At 43.0% G+C, this 16,993-nt stretch overlaps 1 protein-coding gene across 1 annotated transcript in view; it reads left to right on the top strand.

Annotated features, from left to right (window-relative positions):
* CCDC93 (coiled-coil domain containing 93) overlaps positions 1-16,993 on the top strand; it is a 92,928-nt gene that overhangs the window by 49,057 nt on the left and 26,878 nt on the right. The window contains exons 12-13 of the mRNA XM_047082888.1: positions 8,609-8,725; positions 14,912-14,974. Coding sequence (XP_046938844.1) covers positions 8,609-8,725; positions 14,912-14,974 — 180 coding nt within the window. The remainder of the gene's footprint in view (positions 1-8,608; positions 8,726-14,911; positions 14,975-16,993) is intronic.

Raw genomic sequence — 16,993 nt, 5'->3', positions numbered from 1 at the left:
CTTAAGGGTTTTTTTATTAAGAAAGGATGTTGTATTTTGTCAAATGCTTTTTCTGCATCCATTGACAGGATCATATGGTTCTTATGTACCACGTTGATTGATTTGCAAATATTGAACCAGCCCTACAGCCAAGGAATGAATCCCACTTGATCATGGTGAATAATTCTTTTTATATGCTGTTGAATTTGATTTGCTAGTATCTTGTTGAGAATTTTTGCATCCATGTTCATCAGGGATATTGGCCTATAGTTCTCCTTTTTTGTGGGGTCTCTGTCTGGTTTAGGAATCAAGGTGACGCTGGCTTCATAGAATGAGTCCAGTAGTTTTCCTTCCATTTCTATTTTTTGGAACAGCTTGAGAAGAATAGATATTACCTCTGCTTTAAATGTCTGGTAGAATTCTCCTGGGAAACCATCTGGCCCAGGACTCTTATTTGTTGGGAGATTTTTGATAACTGATTCAATTTCTTCACTAGTTGTGGGTCTGTTCGAATTTTCTATTTCTTCCATTTGAGTTTTGTCTACCGTGATAATTTTTATGCCACTTGTGATGCAACAAGCAAAGAAAACTTGTCTCTTAAGTTCTGCCACTCACTAACCTGGACAGTACGCTGTGTGGGAGCCTTTTGTTTGCAAGTGATAGGAACTGTGTCCAGAATGGTATAAACAAAAGGGAGCATTTATCAGCTGTCATAACTGGGAGGTCCATGAATGCAGGGCTCCTAGAGACTCAAACAGCCTTGTCTCATCTTTCTGCCTTTGTTTCACTCTGTCTCTCTCTGCATTGTCACCTGGTGGCTTCACCACAGACTGTCAGTCTTCTCACACCCACCGCACTTCTGTGTGTAAAGTCCTAAGGATGACCTCTGTTCGACATGGTTCTGGCCTTGATTGGCAGCCGTCTGGAATGAAGAAGAATGGTGATTGTGAATCCCCACAGGAACTGTTATGAACCAAAGGATGCTGGGCACACGCAGTGGCCGGCGCCTCCTAAGCCTTCGCTCCCGGTAGGACCGCAGAGAATTTGTCTAACTAAATTGGATGGGATTGACCCAGAAGAACCCATTGTTAATATGTCATCTGCCTTGTTGAGGTAGCTGCCTTCATGTTGTAATTTCTCTACGCTGGTTTTATATTTTCAGTTAGTGCTATTCCACTTAGCTTTTTAAAACATTTACAAAGAAAAGTGGCATCATTTGGGGGATATTTTAAGTCTTCAGCTTGATTTCTTTTCTGCCGAGAACTGACAGAATTGAGCCCCTACATGGGATGGTCTCTTCTTGCAGCAAACACCTGTTGTGCACGTACTGTGTCCCAGGCAGTGTCAGGTATGGGGGCAAGGACAGAGTTATGAGAAGATGTGGACGCTGCCTTGAGAAGCTCCTAGTTAGCAGTCAACCAGCCCATAAAGAGAGAAATTGCAGAAGAATATAGCCTGGTGATCTCAAGTGGATGCCAGTTGTTGCTTGGTTTGTGTTGCCATTTGAAACATCAGTACACGCTCGAAGCAAATTGGTTGTTGGTATAGTTGATACTGAACTTTTTTTTCCTGGTAATAAATAGACAGAATGAATGACTTTTTAAAACTATACCCAGTTGAGACAAAATGGAAAAGAATAGACTAAGGGGGCTGGGGACTGAGGAAAGATAGCACGCCCCAGGGGCCTTGCCAAGATTAGCAGGTCATGGGGACCTTAGCAACCAGGCGACCCTGACTACTTGTTGAAGAGTCAGGCCTGAACTAGAACTACCGTGGTTTCTGGTAAGTGTAGATTCAAATGTTTCTAATCCCGTCATCTGGCCCCTCCACAGAACAGCATTTTTTACCATCTTCTAGCAGCACTGGCATGTAGAGTTAGGGAACAAGTATGGTATAAGGAAAGAGTTGCCTGCCCTCTTGGGAAGCTCCTGCTGTGACCACAGACAGAAAAAAGAGTTTTTTTCTAGGGGTGGATTTTTATACCCCTTCCTTCTGGACTCCATTTCTTCACACAAGGTCACGAGTGTTTGACAAATCACATCCTACATCTGTAAACTTCTGGAGGGGCAAGATTTCATCTTTGATCCCTGTATCTCAGTTGCCTAACACATAATAAATGCTCAGTTGAGGCTGACAAGTGACTCTGACAAGATTCTGCCGAGACTCGCCCAGGGGCCATTCAGGGTGACTTTCCCTCCTAAGACAGACTCTTCTGAGATGTTGCGTGGATCAGTTCCTTGTAGTTTCCTTCCTAGCGCTGCTGACAGTGCCCTGTGTTGCTTGTCTCTACCTGCCTCCCAGGACTAGGATGTCTGTTGTAAGTGATGGCTGGGCTCATTGAATATCCCCAGTGCCTAACGTAATAGGGTTTTCATGAACGTTTGTGGAAGAAAAAATGGAAGGGAGGGAGAAGAAGGAACAAGAAGAGCTTTCAAAACTCTCTTCCTCTGTGGCACAATTTAGACTTGAGGAGTATGTGGAGGATAACCCCTTTATTTGTGGATAAGGCTTTACCTGACTGGACTGTGAAGGTCCAGGGGTAAGGTCTGTGTCTTTTTCCATGTCCCCGGTGCCTACCACTGTGCCTCATACATAACAGGGTCTGAGTGAAGGTTACTTCAACTAAGCAAAGGAAGTTGGGATGGAGAGATTTAGAACGGTAATCAGAATCTGGAGATTAAGGAATCCTGTGAATCCGGAAAGAATAATGTTAAATATATGGGATTTCTAAAGTGTTCCACAGTCTCCTGAAATCTGCATGACTTAAAGCAATAGATAGTAACTAACAGCAACTAAAGAAGAAAAAAATGGTATCAGCTAATGAATTGTTGACCTAGTAGGATGGTCTCAAGCTGCACAGTGCAGCCCACAGTCTCAGGATCTGTATCAATTTGGATAAAGCATAGAATTTGTTTTGTCAGATTTGAACATCATTGAAAGCTAGAAAAGAAGAGATGGCTAGCACTCTGGAGAATAGAATCAACATTCAAAACTTCCTTAGGTTGAAATGATGAGCCCAAACAAATTCATTTTTTAAAGAGGATAAATGTGAACTTTGATTGAATTTCAGCAAAATCAGTCATACCAATTCAGGATCAGGCGACCTGACAGTAGTTCATGGGGATAAAAGTGAGAGGTATAGGATTCTGCTCATGCATACTAAATGCTAAGCGCATTCCAGGCAAATACTGCCCGCCCTGCAACCCAGAACTGTGCGTTAGACTCAGCAGTGTTACATGAATATGGGTCTTTGAAATTCACGCAGTTTCATTAGTGGGAGTCAGAAATACTGAAAAGAATCTACATATCTAGTCTTATTAGTAGAAGCGGAGGGGGATGAGCGAATAGTCCCATCCCATCTGCAGCACTCAGACTCCAGTGAAAAGGTCACTTGTAAGCTGGAGAATGTCTAGAGGACCGTAGCCAAGATGGGGAAGGGTATTGACGCACCATTACAGGAAGGGGAGAGGAAAGAGCGATGGAGGAGACTTCCTTGTCAGTAATTCTAACTACTATGCGAAAGAGTGATTACACTTAATCTCTGTTGCTTCAGGGAAGAATGGACATGTATGTGTTTGTGTCTCTGCAGATCTGATTCTGTCTGTTTTCTGCTGGATTTTTGCTTGTGTTTTGTACGTGCTTTCAAATTTTGATTGTGAGTTCATATTCCTTGCAAATTTACCTACAGAAATTCTTTGAAGCCTAGAGTTGAATCTCTATTCTTTCAGAGGAGATTTGCCTTTTTGTATTGGCAAGCACCCGGAGACACCCCAGCCCAAGTCCATTGTATACATAGTCTTGGGGCGCCTGGGTGGCTCAGTCAGTTAAGCGTCCGACTTTGGCTCAGGTCATGATCTCACAGTTTGTGAGTTCGAGCCCCGCATCGGGCTCTGTGCTGACAGCTCAGAGCCTGGAGCCTGCTTTGGATTCTGTGTCTCCCTCTCTCTCTCTGCCCCTCCCCTGCTCATGCTCTGTCGCTTTCTGCCTCAAAAATAAATAAAACATTAAAAAAAATTAAAAAAAAAAACAAACATAGTCTTAACTTGAGGGTTTTGTAGACCATACAGGTAGTGTGTGGATTTAGACACACACTGCATAAGGGCCAATCTGTCACAAAAATCTGGCTGCAGACTTTTCTTTCTTCTTTCACCTATTTCAAGGTTTATGCAAAGCAATTATTGAAGTGTAAAAATCAAAGTTTGAGTTCACCTGGTGTTGACAAATACTTTCAAGAAAAAAGCCAACTGCAGTGGGTATACATACCTTCCTAGAGTTCCACTTTCACTAACTTTTGGCTTGACAGGTTTCTTACATTCTTGCTAGCTCATAGCTTTTTTAAAAGATTAAAAAATTAAGTATTTTATATTATCTGTTTACTTGTCTTCAGTAGAAGGGTTCATCAACGTGCCAGAAACTGAAGCCCATCTCTTCAGTATAGAGAACTATATCACGAGATAGGGATCTTTGTTGCTGACAGCTTTGTGGCCATATTTTAGTAGGGGAAGGAGGTAACATAGGAGAGATTTCTATTTTAGGAAGAAGGTTTGTATGTAGATAACCTTTGGGGTCTCTTTCATTATAAAAGTATATAGTTTTAGCTAAAGTAATCATTTTTTGTTTCTCTTAGGAATTTACTATTTTGAACCAGACTAATATTATTGAATGACATTTAAATCTGGTTCCCCTAAGAGTGGAAGTTATGAATATCTATCATTTATTAGAAAACATTGAATCTGTACTAGAAGTCATCTTAATCCACACTGTGGTTTTAAAAGCACGTTCTTAATCTGAAATTGTTGAACAAAATTAGATTGGTTCTTTAGTCCTCCCTCCAGTGTAAACACAAATGGAATATTTGTAGATGATTGGCATTCTTTGAGAGATATTACACTTTTCAAGTAGAAATCAGTTAAGATGCCCCAAGGATTTAATTTTTTCTGTGAAAGATTTACTATAAAGTTTCCTCTCCATCGGTCCAACTTTGTCTCATCCTTCCAGATCCAACGTCGTCATCTTCAGTTTCCTTCTCACTGTGACTCTCAGTGACCAGAATGCTACATGGGCCATAATGCTGTAAAGAACTGCTTCTGCCTTTATCAGTCTCTAGATTGCTTAATAAAAAATATGTTTAAAAAATAGGCTTTCCATTGACTAGGTGAAGACTCTTTAATTCAGCTTAAGAATAAATGATTATATCTGCACAAAAATAACTTCCCATAAACAAAGCACTTTGCATAGCACCATCACTAGACTCAAAGGCAAACGGAGGGACCCACAGTTCATATGTGCTCTGAGCCATGTGCATATATTACCCATTTTAATTGGGATGGAGAAATGTCAGATATGGAATTGGCATATAATATCCTGATATTAATGTACATTAATGCTTTGAAGATTCAAATTTAAGGGGCTGCACCTGGTGGAATCAGAAGGAACTTTCCTCTCTCTAGGTTATATAAGTTATAGGTGGGCCCACTCCACTGATTGGAGCTCATTGCTAATAAGGTGGCCCCAATCAGTGATTGGGACCAATACAGGATTCCCAAGTGGGCCAGGCCCCTTAGATTAAAGTAGTGGTTCTCAAAATTTTCAGTTTCAGGACCCTTTAAGAACTCTTAAAAACTACCGAGGTCTCAATAGCTCACATATTAATGCATTTACAAATAATAGTAATAAATGCATTACATATTAACATCAAAGCAATAATACTACATGACATGTAACATCTGAGAAACTTCACAGTATAATCATGAGAATGAGAATGAACAAGATGACATTTTAGTATTATTGTGAAAAAGACATTGACCTTGACGACCCCTGGGAGAGTCAGGCCATGTGGCTAAAAATTTAAATCTAGATAGAAAGGGGCACTTGGGTGTCTCAGTCAGTTGAGTGTGCAACTCTTGATTTCAGCTCAGGTCATGATCCCAGGGTCGTGGGGTCAAGCTATGCTGAGCATGGAGCCTGCTTAAGATTCTCTCTCTCTCTCTCTCTCTCTCTCTTTCTCTCTCCCTCTCCCTCTCCCTCTCTCTCCCTCTCTCCCTCTCTCCCTCTCTCTCTCCTTCCCCCTCTACCTCTCCCTCTCCCCTTCCCCCTCTCCCTCTGCCTCTCTCTCTCTCTCTCTCAAATGAAATAAAATAGTAAAATAAATCTAGGTAGAAAGATTGTAAAATAGAGAAAGAGATAATAAACCAGTCTAGATATCTTTCCAGATATCGAGGTAGCCACTGGTTTTCCTGCAAGAAGCCTTCTCTGAAGTGAAGTCAAAGGTCTTGATTTTAAAACAAAGCTGTACGTATGCAGGTACACAGGTAAGAGGGTGAAGAAGCCAGGTTGGAGATACACTTTTCATTACCTTAGGACCTTAGCCATAAAAGCAGTTCATCAGCAGGAAAACTTGCTAAAAGTTGGAAACACCATCCAAGCCATGCCAAGGTGCAGAACAGCCCTGAATGAGTATGTGCTCGCCCCTGCAGACTGGAAGAAGTCTGGGGGATAAGTGAGACACTGATCCCCTGGAGCCTGCCTGCATAGGCCACTGGAGGAGGTCAGAATACTCCAGATAATCATGATATCAAACATGGGGACATACCTGTGGGGTAGTTCCAGGGGACAGGGAATCCATTCTGTTTCAAATGCCAATAAATCATTAGCTAGAAGCCTTATGTAATTCTACTAGTAGAGTTAAAAGCTCTCAGGATATGCCAGAGACATGCTGGAAATCAGTGTCAAGGAATCTAAGTTGGGTGGTAAAACCCAAATCTGAAAATTAACTATGAAAAAAAAAAAGCTATTAAATATATATAGCAAACAAAAGTGGCCAAATAAATAACATTGTTCATCAGTGTAGAGGAGATATAATTGGTTCATAATAAATCCGTTTCTGACAAATGATTTGAAAATTGAGAGGGAGTCGTCCTTCCTCCTCCCCCATTTTTTATACTCAGATAATTTTCAGAAACAGTTCCCCGTCTCTAGACTATAGGTTGCGAATCTCTTTATGTGACCAAATTAGTTGTATTTGCAAAAGTTAACTCTAGGGGCGCCTGGGTGGTTTAAGCATCCTTAAGCCTCCAAGTTTGGCCCAGGTCATGCTCTTGTGGTCCATGGGTTCGAGCCCCACATCGGGCTCTGTGCTAACAGCCCAGAGTGTGGAGCCTGCTTCAGATTCTGTGTCTCCCCCTCTCTCTGCCCCTCCCCCATTCTCTTTCTCTTTCTCTCTCTCTCAAAAGTAAGTAAAAAAAAAATTTTTTTATTTTAAAGTTAACTCTAATTCCCAGAGATCCAAATAAGCTAGAGTATGTTAGTTGACATTTTTTTTAAATCCCTGGTTTCAAGACTAGATATGTTGCATTACTGAGTGCTTAGTTTTTCTATTTCTTTTATGGCCCACCAGCCCACGAGATGGAAAGTGATGGATATTCCTTACTGTTTTACGCAGCCATATCCTGCTGGTTGTTCCCCACCTCCGGAACCGTTAAGCGGCAAAAACTCATCATCTGTTAGTAGTGCTGCTGAATTATTCAGGGAAGTCCTTAACCAAAATAAATGGTGACTGTTCCGTCCAATTTCTCCTCCTCCTCACTTCCCCATCTCTTTTCCCTGTGGGCAAATCTTCCAGACTTTTCAAGCTTATGATCACTGTGAAAACATGCAGAGAAAATCAAATACCCAAGTAGTTGTGTTGCACTTGGGCTTAAAGTCACTGCTTAGTTTGGAACTGGGATACTTCCAGTAAAGAAGGAAATGTGGTTGAAATGGGCATTTGTTTAATAAAGCTTATCTAAGCTTTTTATGATTATCTACGAAGTATGGGAAGGACTCCTGTTGCAACAGGATCAACCTTTTAATTTGTTTGTCCTAAGGCTTCTCACTAGGGTGAGGCTGCTGGTTGTATTCAGTGTCTCTACCCAGCTGCCTCCTCCTCTGTGTGGTTTCTCAGTGCCGTTGCTGCGTTCACCCAGAAATCTCTCCCTTACCCACTTCGAGTCCTGACAGGTCTCTACTTCCTGCACAACCTTTTTCTCCCTTCCCTCCTCACATACAATTTTAGGAATCTCCTGCTGGCCCCTCACCAACTTTCATCCCTTTCAAATTTATCCTCTGTGAACACCAAAAGAATAGAAAGGGAGTGGATCCATAGGATGGAGAGAAATAAGTTGATAGGCTGTGGCTTTTCATTATAAATACTTGCAAAGAGTTAAACTTTTTGACCATATACTTATAATACTTCAGTGAAAGTGAATCAGTTTGCCATTCTTGATAACTCCATTGTAGTCTCATGAAGATATTGATATGACTGTGTTATTCCTCTATTTAAAACCTTTTGATGGTGCCCTGTTGCCTATATGACCTACATGATACCAACATAACTACAGTTATGTATTCCTGTGCTTCTGCACATGCTGCTCCTCTGCCAGGAATGCAGACTCTGTTGGTGAGGAACCTGATCATTGTGTCAGAGTCTTCTCTGGACCGGGGTTTTGCCTGGGACCCCATGGCTGCCCTGGCTTGGTTTTGACAGGCTGCTTGTAGTGCTCTTCCCAGGGTGAGCAGGGATGGATCCGTCTCACATAAACTGAGATGGGCTAACTAAATCCTTTGGGCTTGCCCTCCGTGTTTCCCACAGCAGTCTGAGTTGTCAGCAGAAGAAAGTCCAGAAAAATTAGGAACCTCCCAGCTACATCATCGGAAAGTCATTTCCTTGAACAAGCAGATTCTGCAGAAGACCAAACATCTGGAAGAGGTTGGTGGCTTTTTTTTTTTTTTATAATTACATTCAAGTAAAATGAAGCTATTCTTCAAGAAGGGAGAAACTGGGGAGGGAGTGAAGATCTTCATGTTAGAATAGAAGTTCTAGGGGCGCCTGGGTGGCGCAGTCGGTTAAGCGTCCGACTTCAGCCAGGTCACGATCTCACGGTCCGTGAGTTCGAGCCCCGCGTCGGGCTCTGGGCTGATGGCTCAGAGCCTGGAGCCTGTTTCCGATTCTGTGTCTCCCTCTCTCTCTGCCCCTCCCCCGTTCATGCTCTGTCTCTCTCTGTCCCAAAAATAAATAAACGTGGAAAAAAAAAAATTAAAAAAAAAAAAAAAAAAAAGAATAGAAGTTCTAGAATAGGAATTAGCCTACTACAGCCCTTAGGCCAGTTCAGCTGCCACCTGTGTTTGTAAGTCAGGTTTTATTGGAATACATGCACATCTATTTACATACTTTCTGTGCCCACTTTCAAGCTCCAGGGGCAGAACTGAGTAGTTGCTGCAGAGATCACGTGTCCCAGAAAGCCCAAGATAGTTTACTTTCTGGCCTTTTCCAGATGTGGTTCATAAAGCTTAAAATATTTATCCTCTGACCCGAACTGAAAAGTTTGCCAACGTCTGTTCTAGAAGAAGGTCACATGACAAGAAGAGCATTTATTGGCTCACAAATGTTAACTGAGCACTACTCTGCTAGGCCATGGGGTTAAATGAAGAACAAGTTATCCCTGCTTTTAAGGATCTTAAGAGAGCAATGAGGGAACATATTCTAAACAAATACATCACACATACAACACCATTTAATTACAGCTGTGATAAGTGCTTGAAGGAGACTTCTAGAGTGATAAGATAGGGAGATTTGACCTGGCCTCAGTCACAGAGGACTCCTACTGAAAAGATGAATAGGTGTTTGCTGGGCTGGAAGGCTGCATGGGAAGTAGGTGGGGGCTTGGCTGGGAAATTATGGAACAACATGAGCTAGGACCTGGAAGAGGAAGAAGGGTCCTGGCCAGTTTCTGTTTTGTGGCTGGAGAGTCTTAAGTGGGGCAGTTAGTTAGCAGAAGCTGATCAGACAGGACTTCCCAGGGCATGATAAGGTGAGTGGAAGCCATTGGAAGGTTTAAGGAAGGGAGTGGCATTATCAGCTTTGCATGTTTCAGAGACCATTCTATTTGTTGTGGGAGCATGAGTTCATTGGACTGACTGTTAGGTTGCTGATCCAGTAGTCCAGGCATGAGCTCTTGATGGCTTTGATGAGGTAGGGGAAATGGAGGAAACAAGTTTATTTTCAAGGGAGCTTTAGGACATGGTATTCTGTATACTTCGTGATGGATGGGACTATTTTGGAAAGACCTTCACATATTCATTCTAGAAAGTAGAGTTTGACTCAGGAACAATCAATAGAGGATAAAAAGTTGTTACATGCTTCAGTTGCATTGGCAGTACGCTTTAATTAATTAGAAAAGCACGTGTAGCAGAAGATTATGGGAATGAATACAGCTTTGTAAAGAACCGTTCACCAGTAGTTCCTGTAACAATTGATTTCCAAAAATGGGTGCCATTTGGCATTTTGAACTTGTACATTTTTTATCCTTTCAAGTCTCACGTATTCAAAAGATATTAATACATCAAATGGGCTTGCTCGATCATTTTTTGTTTGAATTTGTTCTGTTAGAATTTGTTCTACCATAGCTGAACAAACAGTAGGTTGGTTTTGCCAAAATGCCTTGGATAATAAGCAAACAAGGATACAAAGATTGTGATTTGATTTCTGTTTTATTATTTAGACATTTTAACTCATAGCTCAGAGAGTATCCTCTCTACTCCTGACCCTTGCCATTATGATAAGAACCTGAAAGTGATCGGTTCAAAAAGAACTCATCACAGAATCAAGATAAGCCTGAATTAGGGATGATGCTTCTTTATCATAATGTCTTTACCCTCAAGAGGGAGATCGTTTTGAAGATACCACAGACCCCATGAGTCAGAGTATCTCAGCATGAATGTTTGCTTTTTCTCTCCCATCTAAACTTGGGGAGAAGGGGTGCTAAGTGTCATTGCAGTGGCAGTCCCGGAGCATACTCAGCTGAAGGGGCAGTCCTCGCTGACTCGGGTCTGTTTTGCAGTTGGTCCAGAACCTATGGGTACCATGCACCTGTTATTTTTCAGGCACACTGCCTGTATGTGGCAGACTCTGTAAAGGACAGCGATAATTATTACTGCAAGTAGTGCTCTTAATGATGACCAGCACGTACAGTAGTCCCTAGCCACGTAGCTAGTCAGCTGGACGAGGAAAATGATGAAGGGAGGGAAATATTTGCCAAGGTCACTTATCACGTATGAGTTAGGGGTCTCAGATGATAAAAAGGGAGAGAGTTCCAAGGATGAAATGAAAATATAAACAGGAATGCACTTATATGAACCAAAGCCTTATGCAGACATAAGGAATAAAAGATTAGAAAGCTTCTCAGATAAGTATAGAAATGAATGTAAAGATTGAAAACCAACATCAACACTTTCATAAACATTTTTTCTCAAAATGTTTTGAGCTATAATAATATGCCTTTTTCATTTCTAGATAATTTGCTACACCCATTTTAATTTGGAATGTCCTATCAAAATAAATAAATAACAAATAAACAAACATTGTTGCCAAAGTTTAAATTTGACTTTGCTCTTTGACAAAATGTTGCTCTATCTAAATTTGCCCTTCTGCAAAAAGTTGTCCACCTCTGGACTTGCTGGTCTGCAGAGTTCCTTCACCTCCTAGTAGTCTCTGATTCTGTCCACCAGAAGTCACAGCGTCGGCAGCAAGCCTCTTGTGTGAGAATCCAGGTCTCTGGAGCGGCAGCCCCAGCTCCTTCCTCTGTCACCCTCCTGGACTGCCTCCCTGGCCACCTCACCCGGCCTTCACTCACTTCTTGGTGAGCACTGAACAGCGAGTCATAATGAGAGACCATATACTCCACACGCCTGTGTGTGAAGGTCTGCTATACACATTTTTTGTCCCTATCCATTTTTAATAGCTTTAACCACTTTTAAAAATTACAGGTATAGTACAAGCTCACTGTAAATAAACCAAATAGTATGGAACTATATCATGAAATGAAGGTCTGCCCTCCCCCAAAATATGACAGTCCTCTCTACTCATTGAAAAGGCCACTGTTTTTGAGACCTTTGCAAACACTTGTATATGCCCATTTACCTGGGGAGAACAGGTTGTCTGACTACAATATTCAGTTCATTTTTCACTTATTCTAAGACAGATGTCTCTCCGTCAGTAGTGATAATGGCTAATAAGGACTTTTTTACTGAGTATTTACAAAGTGCTTTTCAAACTCATTCATTCTTCTCACACAACATCCTTGTGGAAGGGGTACTATTATTTTCCTCATTTTACAAATAAGGAAACAAACACAGAGAAGTGAGGTAGTTTGGCCTGTGATCACACATCTTTCTAATGGTGAAACCAAAACTTTGACTATATAAATATACCTCATTCTTTCTAATTGACTGCATAGTGTGACGTAGCGCATGTGTAATATAATTTATTGTACCTGCCCCCATTCATGGGTATGTAGATTGTTTCAGGTTCCCCCTCTCCACTGCAAATTTATGTATCTCTTTGTACAGTCATCTTTGTGCAAATATGTAAGTATTCCTGTAAGATAGATTTTAGGAAGTAGAATTGCTGGGTTAAAAAATATATGCATTTTTTATTTTGCTACAAGCCATCAAATTATTCACCAGTTATTTTGCCAGTTTATATTTCCACCAGTAGTATATGAGAGAATCCAAACTCCTTAAATCCAAGAACTCCTCATCCAAGGTCATGCAGGTGGAAGGCAACCCGGATATACTCTCGTGGCTTTGATGATAACCCTGGGGAGGGTTCTAGCCCAATAGACCAATGGGAGGAGGGGCAAAAGCAAGAGAAGGAATAAAGAGCCTCTCTGGGTACAAGGGAGTGCGCTACAGAGGCATAGAGCTGGGACGCAGCTAGTACGTAACTGAGAAGAAACCTGAGACTGAGGAAGGAAAGAGGAACCCAGAAATGGAGTGGTAGCCAGCTACTGAATTTAGGGGTGAGTCTAAGGTTTAATGATGAAGAAGAAAATAGGGGTAGGAGAATCATGAAGGATTCCAGTAAGATGAAGAGCTCAGCTAAGCTACTGGGACATCCTGTTTGAGAAAAGATGGTCAGATGAGCAGATGAAAAGACCTCTTATGAAATCAGTTAAAGAGGAGAGATGAGTCTTCTCTAATTAGAAAGCTACATCTCTGCCAAGACCCAGCCTGCTTGAGTCTTTGTTGTGATGCCTTCCTTAGACTCCCCGTGAGCCAGGCTCTTTCCTTGGGCCTCCCCCAGGTCTGGCCCTGCCCCAGCTATTCTCATACTCTAATCCCCAGTTTCCTGGTCCAGCTCCTTGAGTGCAGGGACTGTTCCATGTTCATCGTCTCCTCCCACACACCTCATGTGAGCGGAGCATGAGGTAAATGTCAAATGGCAGCTGGTCAGGCACATGGTTGAGAGGTGGGCAGCAAGGTGGGTGAGGCAGGTGGGAAATGCCAGGAGCCCTTCCTGGAGCCACAAAAGAGCTTCAAGAGTTCAACCACTAGTGTTTCAAGAGAAAAACTTTCTCCAGAAATACTCTTCTCTACCAGTTATACAACCAGGCCAATGGAAGTTCTCATTGCACAGATGGCTCCTTTGAAAAGGGAGAAGCCAGAGCCCACCTGCTTCCCTCCTTTGTTACTTTTGCTCTCTGCTTGAGTTGGCTTCTTGATAGGCCTCGTGGAAGTGTAACCATCCATCAGTCATGGAGACTAGAAGCATGATTTAGGAGTCATGATTCTGAAGGCAACATAACTGTTAATAGGTTGCTTACAGGTTCAAGGATGGGGCACGTTATTTTTTTTTTTTAATTTTTTTTCAACGTTTTTTATTTATTTTTGGGACAAAGAGAGACAGAGCATGAACGGGGGAGGGGCAGAGAGAGAGGGAGACACAGAATCGGAAACAGGCTCCAGGCTCCGAGCCATCAGCCCAGAGCCTGACGCGGGGCTCGAACTCACGGACCGTGAGATCGTGACCTGGCTGAAGTCGGACGCTTAACCGACTGCGCCACCCAGGCGCCCCAAGGGGCACGTTATTTTGAAGCAATCATTGAGACTCAGAATAAAATTTCTCATTGTTAATATGTACTCAGGTAACAGCCAAAGAGCCCGATATCATTTTCTGCCACTTCCCCTTTTCAGAGTGGAAATGTACAAATGCTCTGGGCTTTCGGTGAACGTTTTCAGATTTCTGAAAGTTCACAGACAGCACAAGGATATACCTTTTAGTAAGGAAAAGCGACATGACATTTTGCAGATGTACGTTTACAATTATGTAACTTTGAACAGTAAAGGTAATTCATTTTCTTTCTCTTAACGTTGGAAGTCCTGAATTCTTTCTTCTATCTGAGATTGTTTGCCGGCCTGTCATAGTCTGCTAGAATCCTGAGTGCTGAAATGCAGTTTGTATTCTGTGAATGGGCACGCTGGTTGGTTAACCAAACTGAGTGTAGACAAGCAGAAACATCAGACCTGAATTTGAATCCTGGCTTTATCAGTTAATAGCTGTGAAACTTGCCATCAAGTAACTTAACCCCTCTGAGCCTTTATTTCCTCATCTGTAAAATCAGAATAATGTCAGAGCGCCTGGGTGGCTCTGTTGGTTAAGCCTCCAACTCTTGATTTAGGCCCGGGTCGTTATTTCACAGTTCCTTAGATCAAGCCCCTTGCCAGGCTCTGCACTGACAGCACAGAGCTTGCTTGGGATTCTCTCTCCCTCTGTCTTTCCCTCTCTCTCCGTCTGTCTGTGTCTCTCTCTCTGCCCTCTCAAAATAAATAAGTAAACATTAAAAAAATAAAATAAGAATAATGTCTTCTTCCGTTGAATTTAAGGATTCAGTGATAGAACTTACGCAGAATATCTAGCGTATCACCTGACATGTAGTTGGTGCTAATTATATGAATTTTTTTCTTCACTTGTTGACAGCCATTCTAAAATTCCCACATTCGCTCAGTTTAAGTGTCTTCTGAGTTTCCATTTTCCCGTGTGTGAGACGGGGATCCGCCCATAGCTGTGCTGCTGTAAGGATCGAATGAGATCAGGTATCTCCTCTTTGTTTTATAGCTGCAGGCAAGTCACACCAGCCTACAAGCCAGATATGATGAAACCAAGAAAACTCTGACAGAGGTGAGTAGATCTGCAGAGCTGCTTTTGGCCTGCACCCCTAATGGAATGCCTTGTATCATCAGTCTGTGGGGAGGCATCACTGTCCACTTCTCAGGGCTCAGGGCCATCTGGGGACATGGGACCAGCTCACAGTATGACCCCTGCAGCCAGTTTATCCACACTGTTGTGGGCCGTGAAGCATCGGGAAAGGCTTCCCGAGGAAGGCCAGCCCAGTCAGCAGGGCACAGGCCACATAGAATTTGGGGGGGCCGTGCCCAGTAAGTGGGCCCGGCTCCTCTACAAGCCCGCAGATTGTATAATAGCTTCAAAGTACTGAATTCCTTAAGAACGAGAAGGCTTCTTTTCATAAGATGAGAGAACTACAGAAGGCTGTAATTTGTTGTTCAGCATTGCTGGTTATCTTCCGGGCCGAATGGGGGGGCAGGGGGGCGGTGGGTATATTTCGAAGCACATGATGCGTTTTCTACCCCAGGTTTGGAGTCTGCCATCTCACATGGGCATTTACAGTGTGGCTCACCTACTACTTGTGATGGCCTGGGAGACCAGGCCAGGAAAACAAACGCTTCTGATGCCAGCCCTGTCATGAGAGGAGTTTACATATTTCTGTCCCTCGTGTTTCCATAGAGAGCTATCCTCCTCTGGATTGGCAAAGCTCTCCTCATGGTGATTTTGGTGCTCGAGCGATAGCCACACTCTACAGGGGCCTCCTACAGGGGCCCCACCTGGTACTTTCTGAACCACATGGAAGCAGGACTGGTCTTAACAACCTCTCTGACACTAAGGCAGTACCCCCCTCCCTTTTTTGTAATTTCACACAAAACGTGCCCGTTTCAAATTCTTATTTCTGTAGCTATATGTAGCACTCAGCTCACTGCCTTGCTGTCAACCTGACAAAACTTTTTAATTCTGACCTGGGCCAGTCTTTTCAGTTATTGTCAGAACGTTTGAAAAGGGCAGGCAAAAGAACGGCAGAATGAGGTTTTTTGTCATGCTTCCCAGAGAAGCCTGTGTCGCATTTGGACAGATGCGCTTTCTTCACACTGCTCTGTGACTACCTTCCTATGGGCTGGATGGCAGACTCCTAGGGCAGAGCCCCTGCTGCTGTCTAAATGTTACTGCCACAGAGTCTCTGGCATGAAGTTTGCCAAGTCATGGATCAGTTTTTGTATAACCATCTGGGAGAGATTAAAGGCAAAGCATCTTGATATCAATTTCCTAAGACACTTGTATGTCTTAGGGTATAAATCCCAAGTGGCTCTAAAGGCATTTCTTTGTACTAAACACTAAATCAGGTATTTGCTGAGCTCCATGTGCTGGGAGGTAGAGGAAGTGATTTAAGTCAGTGATAGGAGATAGCCTCTTATCCACAGGTAATAATCGCAGCCACCATCAGGATGTGCTGGCTGTGCTCTGGACCCCTCACCTGTATCAGTCCGTGGACTGTCTGTAACAACACTAGCAGCACTGTTTTCATCCCCGTCAGCTACACCGAGGGTGCCGGGATTCCAGTGCTGGCTGTCGGGCACCAAAGACCTTGCTGAGAGCTCGCTCTCTCGTGGGGCGGTCAAACTAAGTCCCATCTAGGAAAATGGGAAGCCGTATAAAACCTAGCATTCAGCAACTTCTGAAGAAGCCTGGCTGGTCAGAGTCCTGAAGACCAGACCCCTGAGCAAGCAATGAACTTCACCTTTGGGCCTCTGCCTCCTTATCTGTTCAAGTCAAGGATTGGGCAAAACGAGCATTCTGACCCCTCTCACCTTTTCAGCAAAACCTGCCCTTCCAGGATAACCTGGTGGCACTGAAAACCTGGGGAGACCTGTCTTTCCAGTAAATTTAGTAAAGTAGAGATGGCAGGGAAGGTCAAGGACAGACGACAGCCCATGACACCTGTGGGGAGGCTACGTGCTCCTGCATCACCAGGCCGCCGGGTTCTGGCCTGTCCATGTTTTAATTTCAGCAGTAGCAGCTTTAATTTCCTACGTGTGAGGTTTCTTCTTTGTAGTATGTGCAGTATTCTCT

The sequence above is a fragment of the Lynx rufus genome, unplaced genomic scaffold (genome assembly GCF_022079265.1).
Source record: "Lynx rufus isolate CCGP_SWC_20201006 ecotype Redwood Valley unplaced genomic scaffold, mLynRuf1.p SCAF_2, whole genome shotgun sequence".
Classification (NCBI taxonomy): Eukaryota; Metazoa; Chordata; class Mammalia; order Carnivora; family Felidae; genus Lynx; species Lynx rufus.
This window is presented reverse-complemented; position numbering and strand designations above follow the sequence as displayed.